This window comes from Rana temporaria, chromosome 9 (genome assembly GCF_905171775.1).
Source record: "Rana temporaria chromosome 9, aRanTem1.1, whole genome shotgun sequence".
Lineage (NCBI taxonomy): Eukaryota > Metazoa > Chordata > Amphibia > Anura > Ranidae > Rana > Rana temporaria.
This window is the reverse complement of record NC_053497.1, coordinates 121315036-121330102: the sequence shown is the minus strand read 5'-3', so window position 1 is coordinate 121330102 and position 15067 is coordinate 121315036. Positions and strand designations below refer to the sequence as shown.

At 44.4% G+C, this 15067-nt stretch overlaps 2 protein-coding genes across 6 annotated transcripts in view; both read right to left on the bottom strand.

Moving 5' to 3' along the window:
* Positions 1-1040: 1040 nt before the first annotated feature.
* Positions 1041-13919, bottom strand: LOC120913969. Of its 5 annotated transcripts, none has more exons than XM_040324348.1 (6): positions 13815-13919; positions 11795-11900; positions 11613-11705; positions 8703-8807; positions 8539-8619; positions 1041-2329 (listed from the first exon to the last, which is right to left on the bottom strand). In XM_040324348.1, exons 2-6 carry the CDS (start codon positions 11816-11818, stop codon positions 1883-1885), a joined length of 750 nt encoding a protein of 249 aa, XP_040180282.1. In that variant the 5' UTR covers positions 11819-11900; positions 13815-13919; the 3' UTR covers positions 1041-1882. The 5 variants fall into 5 exon arrangements, with proteins under 5 accessions (XP_040180282.1, XP_040180286.1, XP_040180284.1 ...); XM_040324352.1 differs by having other exon boundaries at positions 8706-8807; positions 13815-13917; XM_040324350.1 differs by having other exon boundaries at positions 13744-13817.
* MBD1 (methyl-CpG binding domain protein 1) overlaps positions 13814-15067 on the bottom strand; it is a gene marked incomplete in the record, with an annotated part of 18923 nt that continues 17669 nt past the window's right edge. The window contains 1 exon segment of the mRNA XM_040324347.1: positions 13814-13977. Within this exon segment, the coding sequence (XP_040180281.1) occupies positions 13900-13977 (78 nt within the window).

The window sequence follows — 15067 nt, the reverse complement described above, 5'->3', positions numbered from 1 at the left end:
TCAGGATGGAGAGCGGCGGTAGGAGCCGGTAAACCCGGCTCCTTACTGTTCCGAATGGACAGAGTCAGTGATGACTCTGTCCATTCACAGAACTGAATCATCGTAACCTGTTGATTACAATGTTTCAGTTTATGAATGAAGAGAAGACGCTGTCTTCTCTGCATTCATTTTCAGCGCAGCTGATGCTGCTGAGAAAGGGACAGGGGAATCTGTATCCCTAGTCCCTTTCTCTGTCTCAAAGGGGAGATGTCAGAGGTCTGTTAAGACCCCTGATATCTCACCAAAGCCCCCCCAACAGGGTTGATTAAAAAATAAAATAAAAATTGCAATAAATAAAAAAAAAAAAAAAATGTAAATGGTAATAAAAAATTCAAAAACACACTGACAATCCACTACCCCCCCTCTAAAAAAATAAAAAATAAAACGCCACTGTAAAAAATAAAAATAAAATAAAAAAAAGTAAAAAAAAAACAAACAAAAGAAAAAACCGCCACTGTCACATCACATTAAAAAAAAAAAAAAGTATCGGTATTCGGTATCGGCGAGTGCTTGAAAAAAAGTATCGGTACTTGTACTCGGTCCTAAAAAAGTGGTATCGGGACAACCCTAATTTTGATGCAGCCTTTTCATTTTTGTTGTTCTATATTTTCATGACTAGTTCACACAAAGATTTGCAGATTCTTCTTATGTAATGGTTATGTATAAATCAGAGCAGCATGTTTAGAGGAAATGGCGAGATCAGAGGAAAAGGCCCCCATTAGTCTCTATTTCAGACTGATAGACAAGTACGGAGTGAGGGAGGAACAGTACAGAACAATGACTGCGAAGCATTACTAAGAAGGAAGAAAACCCTGCACATGTAATCAGCAAATATGACTGCTTCAACAAATTGTAAACTATAAATATAAAAGGGTTTTTTAAACATTAGAACACAACAATAAGATCATTTACATTCATGAATAGAAAAATAAAATGACCTGAATCCCTTTAATATACACTGTGAACTGCACAAAAAAAAAAAAAAAACACATACAGTCACGGGTTAGGAGCAATGTTTACTGTTGCCCCAAGGCCTCTTCAAAAATCTGAACATTTTCCAGGCAATACAGTGGATATTCTAGAGCCTGTGCACAACTAATAGTTTCAATACTATGCCTAAAAATAAGCCAGGGATGGACAAATGAATACAGAATTCAGGAGCCAGTTAGTCCAATCTAGGAATCTAAAAACATATTTCAACTGGCAAAAACAAAAACAGGCCATGAGCTGTGACTTAGACGTTTAATGGCTACCTGACTCCTGGGATATGTCCAGCCCTGAGTGAAGTGTTTTGTCCATACATTTCTGCAGTAGGTCTCCAAACGCTGGATAAGCCAGCCCTGCAGCCAAACGCATATTAAAACCTCCATTTTTACAGACATGGCTTTTATTTGGTCCACGGTACGGAACTGGGATGGATGAGGCAACAATTCTTTGCCAGGTTGGTGATGCCTAGTTATGGATTGACCATTTGTTAAAACAATCCTTACATTCAGCTTGGATTCCAAACTATACAGAATTTTCCATCAGTAAACCCATGCTACCTATTGAACAACCATAAAGGTCCATCACTGGCTCATCTTTGGCTAACATATCATCTACCTATGCATACAGCTTATTATTCCAGCAGGGTAGTACAGTGTGGTTTAATGTGGTGGTAAAGGGGGTAAATGATCCACAATGCTGAACCACTGCCAAGTAATACACAGGTTCATCTTAGGTGAAGGTCTCAGATGTTTTCTTGTAACCTTCAGAACATACAATCCAAAACACTTCACTTATGAATATCTCATAAGCAATTTTTTTGTCCCTGAGCTCCAGCTCATCCATCACCTTCTCTGGCTCAGCCGACAAACCCTGAAGGCCAGGGGTTTGGGATGCATGCTGGACACCATTCTTCATATACTAGTACTTGGCAGTTTGGAGAACGAGGCCCATGTCTGGGAAGGCCTGCACAAGGACGATAAGCTTCAAGGTCACAGATTAATTCCACCACATCATCAACGGTGGTAAGCCGGCTTGGGTGAGTTTCGTAGAGTTCGTGGAGGGAAGGTACAGTGTAATCTCTGACAACAATGTGGAAGTAAAGTCCTGGCTGAATGTGAACAACTGTCTCTGCCATGGTGGAGGCTTTTGACCTCTGCACCAACTGCAAGGTAGGGCCCATGTCAGACAGGACCTCCCAGTGGGCTGGCAAAGGGATCTCATTCAGCTCCGCCAATAATTCTTGCAGAACTGTATCCAGGCCGATTTTGGTGTTTAAGGTACCCAAGCTGAAGATCTGCGTAATCTGAAAAACATATTCAAAGAGTGAAATTAAAATTGAGGGGATCCAGGAAAGCCATAAAACAAGGGACGTATAACGGTTTTAAATATATTTTTCTGTTCATTATGGGACTAAAGGTCTAAAAAACAGAGCAAAAAAAGAGGATTGCAGTACTTCCTTGTTTTTACAAAACTGGGAATGACTATGAGATTACAGCAAGAGAGAAATTCCCCTTAGGACAACTAACTGTGGAAAGTAGGGTTGTCCCAATACCATTTTTTTAGGACCGAGCACAAGTACCGATACTTTTTTTGATGTACCGTACTCGCCGATACCGAATACCGATACTTTTTTTTAAATGTGTCCCCAAATGCAGCCATGTCCCCCCACATATGCAGCCGTGTCCCCCCACATATTGCAGCCGTGTCCCCCCACATATTGCAGCCGTGTCCCCCCACATATTGCAGCCGTGTCCCCCCACATATTGCAGCCGTGTCCCCCCACATATTGCAGCCGTGTCCCCCCACATATTGCAGCCGTGTCCCCCCACATATTGCAGCCATGTCCCCCACATATATCCAGCCATGTCCCCCACATATATCCAGCCATGTCCCCCACATATATTCAGCCATGTCCCCCATACCTAGATGATGCCGCCGCCGCGTTAATCAGCGTGCGGGGAACATTACAGATTTCGTTTGAATAGCTGTGTTCCCTGCAGCGCCGTGTATAGACACTCCCCCTTGCTCGGGATTGAACAGATCACCCGCCCAATCCCGAGCAAGGGGGAGTGTCTATACGCGGCGGGGAACACAGCTATTCAAACAAAAGCTGTAATGTTCCCCGCACGCAGATTAACGCGGCAGTGGCGGCTTAGCGGTATGCAGCGGCGGTGGACAAGTATTCGGCCAGGCATCGGGGGCATTTGCGGGAGTACAAGTACTCCCGCAAATACTCGGTATCGGTCCTGATACCGATACTGGTATCGGTATCGGCACAACCCTAGTGGAAAGCTTTCAGAAAATTCACTGTGAACAGTGACAGAGCAGAACCCTCTATGGATACCCAAACATTTAAAGCATGTTAAAATTCTGTTAATGATAAAAAAAAAATGCTCCGGTTTCTTTAACCACTGGGCACTTAAACCCCCTTCCTAACCAGATTCATTTTCAGCTTTCGGTGCTCTCACAATTTGAATGACAATTACTCAGTCATACAACATTGTACCCATATGAAATTTTTGGCCTTTTTTTCACACAAATAGAGCTTTCTTTTGGTGGTATTTAATCACCACTGTTTTTTTTTGCGCTATAAAAGAAAAAAAAGGATTGAAGGCTGACAGTCAGCCTCTTTCCTCTCGGGGGTCTGTGAGAACCGAGCCAGTGGAGATGTTCGGTGGCTCGGTTCTCGGTGCACAGACAGCGGGGGACAGATGGAGCATCGGTCTGATGCTCCATCTACCGAGGTTAGTATAAATATGGGAAAAACTCAATTCCCATACTTCGCCTTTAATGTGACCCTGGTGCTGAAGGAGAGGGACAGGGGAGAGGGAGCAAACAAGAATGCTGTGTAGGTGCATGACATCATTATCAACTGATGACATCATTGGTTGTTAGGACACCCAACCTGAGGCTTTGTGTAACTAATTGACCGGCTTGATCCACCCACTGACTTGTATACAGTTTTTGGGCCATTTCTAGGCATTTTGCCAAGGCACCCCTGAAGACACCTGAAAGCACCCTGGTTGAAAAAGGCTGCTATAGTTCACAAGGAACAGGAGCAGCCAATTGAAAGTTTCTCTGACCAAAGGAATATTCTGGATGGGTTCAAAGGGTGATTTCTGCAATACAGAAAGTACCAAATTAAGGTCCCACGGAGCCAAGAGAGTCTTAACCCAGGGTTTGACAAATTTGCCTGGAATCTAGGAGCCAGCTAAAAAAGTTAGGAGCCAGAAACGCGCCCCGTCCCGCTCGCACACAAAAGCGAACGCATCGCTGACATATTCAAACCACACATGTGAGGTATCGCCGCGATTTGTAGAGCGAGAGAATTAAATTCTAGCACTAGACCTCCTCTAACTCAAAACATGCAACCTGTAGAATTTTTTTAAACGTCGCCTATGGAGATTTTAAAGGGTAAAAGTTTGTCGCCATTCCACGAGCGGACGCAATTTTGAAGCGTGACATGTTGGGTATCAATTTACATGGCGTAACATTATCTTTCACAATATAAAAAAAAGTTGGCCTAACTTTACTGTTGTCTTATTTTTTAATTAAAAAACAGTGTATTTTTTCTCAAAAAAGTGCGCTTGTAAGACCGCTGCGCAAATATGGTGTGACAGAAAATATATAACGACCACCATTTTATTCTCTAGGGTGTTAGAATAAAAAATATATATAATGTTTGGGGGCTCCAATTAGAGGGAAGGAGATGGCAGTGAAAACACAGGGGAAGCTTCATTAGTCTTGTCATGCCAACGGCCACCACAGGATGGCGCCAGATCACAGAAGGACGCATAGGCCTGCAGAAGGCCGCAAAGCTACGTCCTCAATTACCAGCCGGCTGCCCGAAGCGATTGCGCGGCGGGGGTGCACGGAGACACAGGATAGGATATCCTGTGTCTTTGTGCGCCCCCACCTCCCTATCGTGTCGGGCCGGCCGGTAATTGAGGCTGCGGCTTTGCGGCCTTCGCTTCCTTTCCCAAGCCGCTAATTCTAGTCGCAATTGCGACCTAGTGCCTGGATTTCTTCGAGCCCTGTCTTCACTGGTGTGAAAATTCACGCCCCAAAGAATGTGAAGCAATTGGTCTTTAAAACAGGACTGCCAAGGCCAAAATCTGACCCTTAATCATACTCAAGGCAAAACTCTGATGAAATCCAGATTGGAGGAAGCCACGGTGTAACTCACAATGTACTGATGAGGATGAAAACTCTAGGCTTCAAGCCATACAAAATAAGATTCCCAAGTTCTGTTGTAACTTTTGAGAAGTCGCCTTTCAGGCCTTCAAAGTAACGTAAAGAACGAACAAATCAGAGACTCCCCTGTCTCTCAGGACCTTGGCTTCAACAGCCATGACATTAAAGAGGAACTAAACTATGAGCACCATGAACTGAAAACTATATTTAACCACTTTCCATCCCGGCCAATTCTGCCACTTTGCTCCTACATGTAAAAACCATATATTTTTTTATTTTTTTAAGAAAATTATTCAGAACCCCCAAACATATGTTTTTAGCAGAGACCCTAGGGAATAAAGTGGTGGTCGTTGCAATTCTTTACTCTACATAGTATCTCTGCAGTGATTTTTCAAAATGCGTTGGGGGGGGGGGGGGGGGGGGGCAGTTTCATAAATAAGAAACAAAACGTTAAAGTTAGCCTAATTTTTGTTGTATAATGTGAAAGATGATGTTACGCAGAGTAAATAGATACTTGTATATGAAGAAGGTCACTGCCACATGCAAAGCAAGATACCCTATGTCCTGGGATGTACGACAAAGAAATTCAGATTGATGAAAAACTATGGCCCGGATTAGAGGTCGACCGATATGGGTTTTTCTCTGGCCGATACCGATGCCGATATTTCAAAATCGGGGCGGCCGATGGCCGATATTTTAGGCCGATTTTTGCGGCCGATATTTTAGGCCGATTTTTTTTTTCTTTCCCATTATTTTAGAAAACCTAGGTTGGGGAGGAGGTTATTGTTTAGGGTGGAAAGGTGGAGTGCAGCCTATCAGTGTCCATCAGTGCCCACCAATGCAGCTCACCAGTGTAGCCTATCAGTGTCCATCAGTGCCACCTCATTAGTGTCCACCAGTTCAGCCTGTCAGTGCAACCTCATCAGTGCCTACCAGTTCAGCCCATTAGTGTCCATCAGTACCACCTCATTAGTGCCCACCAGTGCAGCCCATCAGTGCCACCTCATAATTATTAAAAAAGAAAAAAAAATACAATCTTAGTCATTTTAAGGAGGGGGGTACAGAGAGGTGGTTGTGGAGGAGGGAGGTACAGAGAGGTGGTTGTGGAGGAGGGAGGTACAGAGAGGTGGTTGTGGCGGAGGGAGGTACAGAGGTGGCTGTAAAGCTACCTCTCTGTACCCCCTCCTCTACAGCCACCTCTCTGTACCCGCCTCCTCCACAGCCACCTCTCTCTGTACCCGCCTCCTCCACAGCCATGTGTTGTGGAGAGGGATGGGTGGGGATGCATTGTGCCCCTTAACTTAAAATAAGGGTCACGCTGATGGGCACATTTTATGTTAAGGGGCACTCTGATGGGCACAACAAAACGTGCTCCTTAACATAAAATTTGCCCATCAGAGTGCCCCTTAACATGCAATATGCCCATCAGCGAACACATTAAAAATATACCCATCAGAGTGCCCCTTGACATAAAATTTGCCCATCACAGTGTCCCTTAATAACATAAAATGTGCCCATGAGCACATTTATTGTTATTAAGGGACACTCTGATGGGCAAATTTTATGTTAAGGGGCACTCTGATGGGTATATTTTTTAATGTGTATGCTGATGGGCATATTTTATGTTAAGGGGCAATCTGATGGGCACAACAAAATGTGTCCATCAGTGTGCCTCTTAAAACAATATGCTCATCAGTGCGCACATTAAAAATATACCCATCAGAGTGCCCCTTAACATAAAAAAGTGCCCATCAGCGTGACCTTGCCCAGCAGTGTTAGTGTTGACAAAAAATAAATGCCCATAGTGATCTACATCAATGAACGAATATGCCACATACCTAGCTCGAATGCAGGGGATGCTGCAAAATAAGAAGCCGGGAAGGAGTAGCAGGGGGCGGGGTGCGCACTGGGCGTCACGCCTCTACTCGCAACGGAGAGCCAGTAGAAGACCCGGGAACCAGGAGCAGCAGGGGGTGGGGCACGCAAGGGTGACGTGAGAGACAGGCGTGGCCCCCTACTCGCAATGTGAGCACGGAGTGGACCGCGAGCTGCGGGGGAAGGACCGTGACGTCACGCCCCTACTCGCCGCCGTACGTAGACTTCCAGGACCTGCGGTGAGTAGCAGAGGCCAATGCGGATGGAGGATTCATGGCGGGGGCGGGGGCACTGGTGACTGGTCAGTACATGACTGGAAGGCAAGGGACCTCAAGGCCTGGATATTGTAGCGGCGAATCGGCCGATTTTTTCACGATAATCGGCCGATGCCGATTTCACAAAAACGGCCAAATATCGGCCGATATATCGGCCGACCGATATATCGGTCGACCTCTAGCCCGGATTCACAAAGCACTTACGCCGACGTAAGTGCAAATGTGCGCCGTCGTATCTGTGCGCCGGACCCACAAACTGAGATGCGCCTAAAAATAGGCTTCATCCCGCCGACATAAGTTGCCTACGCCGGCGTAGCGTGGGCGCACATTTAGGCTGGACGCATGTGGCGCTCCCATTGATTTTCTTTTCAAATATGCAAATGAGGGAAATACAGCAATTCACGAACGTACGTGCGCCCGCCCGACACAGGATGTGCGCGCAAGTTGTACGTCCGGCGTAAAGTTAAGCCCCATAAAGGAGGTGTAACCCAGCAGCAGACATGCAAAGGTCTGCACCAGGGAACACAAGCCGGCGTATTTTACGGAGTTTACGTTGGACGTGCGTGTGGCTGGGCGTAGGTTACTTTCACGCCGTAGGCATTGATCCGGCGTAGTTTAGGCAGTTGTTTCGACGTGGTTGTGAGCATACGTTTACGTCCCGGCGCATTTGCAATTCGTGATACGCATCTGTCTGGCGCTCGGACCATCATTTGCATGGGGTCACGCCTCATTTGCATGGCTCACGCCCACTTCCACTTACGCCTTCGAAACAAAGCACAGTTTTGGGAGCACTGGCTAACCAGTATTCTTTTAGACAAACATGCTTCATATAATTGAGGGACTGATTTCGAACAAAGATCCTTTCTTCATTGTCCTTTTTACACTTCTAATCCTAGCTGATCCTCTTTTACCTCCACCCAACATTTTGTTTAATAAAATGTACATAACTGCAATAGGCAATTACCGTATATATATTTTCACATATCTAAAAGATACACATATATACAAAATATTACAAAGAAAATAGAACCGAATGCAAAAAATGTATGTTTTGATGATCTCTTTTCATGGTTAGAGTTAGCATTAGCACTGGTTCTAAATTTAAGTGTAGGATTGTCTTATATTCCTTTGTGTTATAATAAAAACAAATGAAAATTTGCCAACTAACCACTGGAGTGCTCTCATCAGCTGCCTCTACATCATCCGTCTCTACAATAAACTCTTCTGCTTTCACCGGGCAGTGAAGATCCTGTAACAGTTGCAAAGAAGCATATTATTAGCATGAAGATTTAAAGCTGCATGTTCTGTACTAAATACATAAAAAATACAGACTACCAGGGGCTGTTCTTGTATTTCCTGATCGACTATGTTACTCTCTTTGCACTCCTGTTTTATTTGTTTGGTCTCCACTTTGCCAATGATCCAGGCACCACCATCCTGCAACAAGAATATATGTTAAGAAAACACTATCTAATGCCAACAGGGTGCAAACCTGGCGGTGTTTTGTGGCCATGTTACAGACGTGTATAATCACTACTGGTCTGCGACAAGGGAGCTACAAAAACTCTTCTTTGAAACCAGACAATAAATGCTATCTGATGGACTTGCAGTATATTAAAAAAAATCTCCACAAATACAAGATCTCGGAAATGAAAATTCAGATATTGACACACTGAAGAGTTCTGTTGACCTGCCAAATTTTCATCTTAAAGGGGTTGTGAAGGCACAAGGTTTTATTTATCTTAATGCATTCTATACATTAGGATAAAAAGCTCTGTGTGCAGCAGCCCCCCCTCACATCAAGCGGAGGTCCCTCTCTGTCCACGAATATCTCCACTGTCCGAGATTCTCCCTCCTGGCTGGCTGAGACATAGCAACGGCGCCATTGGCTTCTGCTGTTGTCAAAGTCAGCTAGCCAATCGGAAGAGAGAGCGGGGGCTCCATGTCTGAACGAACACAAGGAGCTGTGACTTGGCTTGGGTGCCCCCATAGCAAGCTGCTTGCTGCAGGGGAACTGAACAGAAGGAAGGGGCCAGGAGCACAGAAGAGGGACCTGAGAAGAGGAGGGTCTGGGCTGCTCTGTGCAAATCCAGTGCAACACAGCAGGCAAGTAGAACATGTTTGTTATTTTTATTGGAAAATTAAACAAGATTTTACAATCACTTTTAGGCTCCTTTCACACTGGGGTGGTGGGTGTGTCAGCGGTACAGCGCTTGAATGCTGTTTTTGCACTGGCCCAAATTCAGGTAGCAATTGCGCCTGCGTAACCATAGTTACGCAGCGCAATTGCTGACTTGCGCCGGTGTAACGAGTTCTCTCCTGATTCAGAGAACTCTTTACGCGGACTGCAGCCTAAAATCTGCGTGCATAAGGCTCTTATGCCACGCAGATTTTAGGCTGCATTCTTGCGTTGACCGCTAGGGGGCGCTCCCATTGTGGTCAGCGTATAGTATGCAAATTGCATACTATACGCTGACTCACAATGTTGCGCGCCCCCTGCGTATGCAAGTTACGTCGGTTGCGTACGGCGTCGTTTAGCGTAAGGCTGCCCTTGCTAAAAGCAGGGGCAGCCAATGCTAAAGGATACCCGGCATTCCCACGTCGCAACGGTCAAATTTTACGTTGTTTGCGTAAGTGAATCGTGAATGGCGCTGGACGCCATTCACGTTCACTTTGAAGCAAATGACGTCCTTGCGACGTCATTTGCCGCAATGCACTTAGGGAAAGTTTCCCGACGGAGCATGCGCTGTACGCTCGGCGTGGGAGCGCGCCTAATTTAAATGATTCCCGCCCCCGGCGGGATCATTTACATTGCGCGCGCTTACGCCGGGCAATTTTGCCGGCGCGCCCTCGCAATTTACGGAGCTACTGCTCCGTGAATCAAGGGCAGCGCAAATTATTTGCGGGGGCGTAGGGCAAAATCGTTGCCCTGTGCCTCCGCAAATAATGCGCAAATCGTACCTGAATCCGGGCCACTGTTTTTAACCCCCGCTACTGGCCGAAAAAGGGTTAAAACCACCCGCAAAGCACCCCTGCAGAGGCATTATAGCCGCGGTGCCCATTTATTTCAATGGGCAGGAGCAGTTAACACACTACTCCAAAGATGCTGCTAGCAGGACTTTTTTACCATCCTGCTAGCGCACCACTCCAGTGTGAAAGCCCTCGGGGCATTCACACTGGAGAGACAGCGGCGTCTGTTTCAGGGTGCTTTGCAGGCGCTATTTTTAGCGTTATAGCGCCTGCAAAGCACCTCAGTGTGAAAGGGGTCTAAAGGAGGAGCTGAATTCTGAAAGCTGTGCTCAAAAAAGGCAAACAGAGGACAAGTCACATGTTTTGCCTGTGGGCCCCTTACAGCTGATAATGTCCCAATTGCTGACTTACCATGCCTTGTTCTGCACTGTGTATTTGTAAAATAGGGGGAAAAAAACCCACACACAGCATGATCTTAATCTAAACATCCCTTCAGCCTGCTTGATGAGTCCCCACTCCAATTCAAACTCCCAAAACAGTTTTCAAGCTTACTGGTGCCTTTGAGAAATGCAGTAAGTATGCTTGGGAACACCGCTCCTGCCTAGAAAGTAACAAAAAGATGATCCCAAAGAAAAGCCAGAGAGCTGAATACGACAGCAGGTAGGATATGTTCTCTGTGTAATTTTTCAGGCTTAATTTTCAGTTCTGCACCGACATGTAACCGCTTTAACACTGGCCACTTTCACCCCCTTCCTGCATAGGCAAATTTTCAGCGCTGTTGCATTTTGAATGACAATTGCGTGGTCATGCAATGCTGTACCCAAACAAAAAATGTATAATTTTTTTTTGAGACAGATAGGGATTTGTTTTAGTCATATTTCATCACCAATGGAAAAAGCCTAAAGATTTAGTAAATTTATAATTTTTCTCCTTTACTGATGTGCACTGAAAGGCAGCACAGAAGGGCATCACTGATGGGCACTGACTGACATCACTGATGGGGCTGTACTGATAATCTGTGCAGCTCTCCTCTTCTTGCAAGCTGTCAGTGTGAGGAGAGGAATGCATTTCCTTGTTTTATATGTGATCAGCTGGGATTGGACACAGCTGATTACAAGGAAAAAGAGCCTCGTCCATTGGCTCTTTACCAAGACTGGTGATGCGCCGTGTCCCAGGGACACAATGCACCACCGATCACCTTGCGAGCCACCTTTGTCACCATCATTTTGCCATATGGCGGCAGGGAGGTGGGTACATTTGTGTGATACTTACCTCAGTTGATGTGTATTTTTCCATTTCTGTAATCCAGCCTTTCCAGCTTAATAATTGGCAACCTGGTGTGAGCATCAATTCCGTTTTTTGTTGCTAGAGGATGACAGAAAAAATGATAAATTAATATAAGGACACAATGAGAAAGAACTGCAGAGCTCGGCTCTTGCAAACATTAAACTAACCAATTGTGTCCATCTTCTCATCATCAGCCGCCAACTTTTCTCTGTGGAGTCGCTCGAGGATCACAGGATGATTGCTAGACTTGAGATTCACAGGGATATTTTTTTCCTATGACACAAATCATGGAGGGTTTAAGCAGACTGCAAGCAGAGCTTTTACATAGCCAAAACGTAAACATACAAAGAGGAAACCCCAAACCACAGCTGGCAAAAGAACGGAAAGCGTGTGGCATGGAATGGGTCAGCCATGAGGAATGCTGGAAACGCATCACATCCTAAGCGATGGGATTAGTCCATGTCTTTAGCAAAAAAAAAGTACTGTATATCTTTACGTGCCATCTCTTTGCTGTAGTTACTAAGCTCCTTCAGTTGACCATAAGGCTGCCTATCCGATAGACCTGATAGGTAGGTAGCCCAACGTCACACTCATATGCGCTGCTAATTATGATACAGCAGCTTAGTTTGTAAGCCTACAAAGGGAAGAGCTCTTACTGAACTAAAGATACAAAACTTTTCAACAGACTATCTAAAAATGTCTGTTTTTTTAGATGGGACCAGAATGAAACCACAAAAAAAAAGTTTGTGGGTTGACATACACTGTAAGATAAATATGGGTACTATTTTGGACAATACATTGCATTACAACACACATGACATTCACATCTGTCTTCTGTGCTACGCTAAATATTGGGTGCTTGTTTATACTGTATATGTACTTTGGGGTGGAATTATGACTGTATACATATATATAAAACACACACACAGTGGATATAAAAAGTCTACCCACCCCTGTTAAAAAATCTTCCTGTCCTTAATAGCTGTCAACAGGGAGGTGTGAGGAGCAGTCTAGAGCAAAACCATGCCACCTTAGGTTTTAAATGAAAGGGTTCTGGAGCTTTCTCAAAGTAACCTTGACTGGGTTTACTTTGCCAGAAAGAGGACAGCACAGGTTTCTCTATTAAGAACCTACTTGGAAACCTTAAAAAGTGGTTGTAAAGGCACAATCTTTTTACCTTCATGCAATCTATGGGGCGGGTGATGCCGCAGCTGTGTGTGTGTGAATAAACACAGAGCCCCGGCTTGGAAGCACGCCTGCTGGGGCGCCCCCACAGCAAGCCGCTTGCTGTCGGGGCACCTGGCTGGAGCCAAGTGCACTGGTGTGGGACCCAAAAGGAGGATAACAAGTATAACAAGTTAGGATAGCCTAGAGCAGAAGTGAAAAACAATGATGGAATCTACAGCCAGCCACTTATCAGGCAGACTGTGCCCACTTATTGAATTTAAATGCAAATCCATTATGCTTGACTAGCATGCACCTTTAAAAGGCAGACTCCTATCCAAATTTGAACATGCTTAAAAAAAAATCTACATTTAAAATCAATGCATCGAAGAGACCTAGTGTGAGTATTTAGCGCTGTTTGATTAGGCTGTTATCCATCACAATGTTTTCAAGCATGTTTCCAAATGATGAGAAAACGTAATCTACGATGCAGCTGTGAAAAAGCAGCATGAAGCAGCACTGTACACTACCATAATCTCAGTTTAGAGACATACTGTCTACGGTAGATGCAGCTCTCAGATCAACGATCAGCAAACAATCAGCATTGTTCCTGATGTGATCATCACGATGGCCAATCATGGTGATCTCAAGCAGGATGGAGGGCTTAATTACAAACACACCTCTCTTGTAGATGGTACTGTGCCACATTATTTGCACAGAGAAAAAAGTCAAATTAAAAATACAATGCACAATTAAAGATTTAAAAAAAAAAAAAAACATGTTTTTAATCAAACTTATTTGTAAAAAAAAACAAAAATGCACTTTTACATTTTTGTTAGGCTTTGACAAAAAAAAAAAAAAAAAAAGCACATTTATTAAAAAGGGTACCAAATAAAAGCCTTATATTTTCTTTAAAAAAAAAAGAAAAAAAAAAAAAAAAGGTATACAGTACTGTTAAATTTGGTCTGGACATCTAGGCTTTAATGACCTCTGGTCACGAAAGGGTTAAGCAACAAAACCCACCGCGGCAAACCGCAGACACTGGCGCCAGCGACACTTCTGCCGCTTAAGGTTACGGCCACCGAATTTGGGCTTGTCCTTGCAGAAGTCACAATCGCCACAATCCCTGTTTCCTTTGGCAGGCCTCACACGTGCCACATTTTCGGTTCTTGCGACGACCTACCTTCTGCAGTAGAACATAGCAGGAGGACAGTATTGATTAGATGCTCTAAGCTTTGTCAGGCAGTTATTAACATGGAACTTAATGCATAATGCTAAATGCGCAAAAAAGGAGAAATGCTATCAAATCTGCAAGGTGAAATGGGTTTGAGGAAAGCAACAAACATGTAAAGGGAATTCCTGCAAGCAAGCTCTGCAAATAGGATTATATGCATGAAAGGTTGGCAAGCAGGGTAAAGCACAAGATAGGCTGTTAGAGATGGGGAAGGGGAAAAGGTGCAAGCAACCAAAATGCTTTAATCAGGACTATTTACCCAAAACTGATACATGAAGTTTTAGTTAAAGGAGAAGTTCACCTTGAGAACAAGTTCCACTAGTTTTTATGATAGAACATGCAACATGTTCCCAATGCAAACATTGATTCTTCAGGTCAGATTGTGTCTGCTTGCCTGTACGTGATTAGATCTGAAGGAGACCAGCATAGCACCAGCTATCTGCTGATCGCTGGTGCAATGCTTTACAGGCTCCAAAAAATAAATTAATAAATGCACATTTTTTTACCTGCAAAATGTACATTTGTTTTTTCTAAAAAGTGAACTTATCCTTTAAGTGGTACTGAGTTTAAAAGCCCAACTCCAGCCATTTAATACTGCACTTAGTCCTATCTGGATCTCCGCTTTAAACTAGGCTTTACTAGCTAAAGAGCATCACTTTCAGCAAGCATTTAGGAGACTATGTTTTTTCTCAACAGCCTGGGAGCAGGGAGTATAACAAGCATGATTTACTGCATATACAGACTGATTTTTTTACAGTGGGTTTAGTAACACTTTAAGGATCCAACCTTCACCCATCACAGCGGCATATGTCCGAGGACCCTCAGGGACTCTATCCCCTATTATTGGGTCAACTGCCGTGTGACCATCACCTAGTGGAAAGTAGGTACTACTTCCTGTATGGGGAGGGGGGGTTAAATAGACAAGGCCTTCTGTCTTTTTTTTTTTGCCAGTGCCCAATCACCTGTATGTTGCAAAAAAAAAAAAACAAGCGAGGATTTAAAGAGAAGTGTGGGTTTTCAAAAGAACAAACATTTATATTCA

Excerpts from the sequence above, each read along its gene's own strand:
- LOC120913969 (XM_040324348.1), bottom strand. The coding sequence starts at position 11,818 with ATGATGAGAAGATGGACACAATTG. Across the intron at positions 8,620-8,702 it reads TACAAGAACAGCCCCTGGTA|GATCTTCACTGCCCGGTGAA; the intron begins GTCTGTATTTTT and ends CAACTGTTACAG. Across the intron at positions 2,330-8,538 it reads CTGATGAGAGCACTCCAGTG|ATTACGCAGATCTTCAGCTT; the intron begins GTTAGTTGGCAA and ends TATGTTTTTCAG.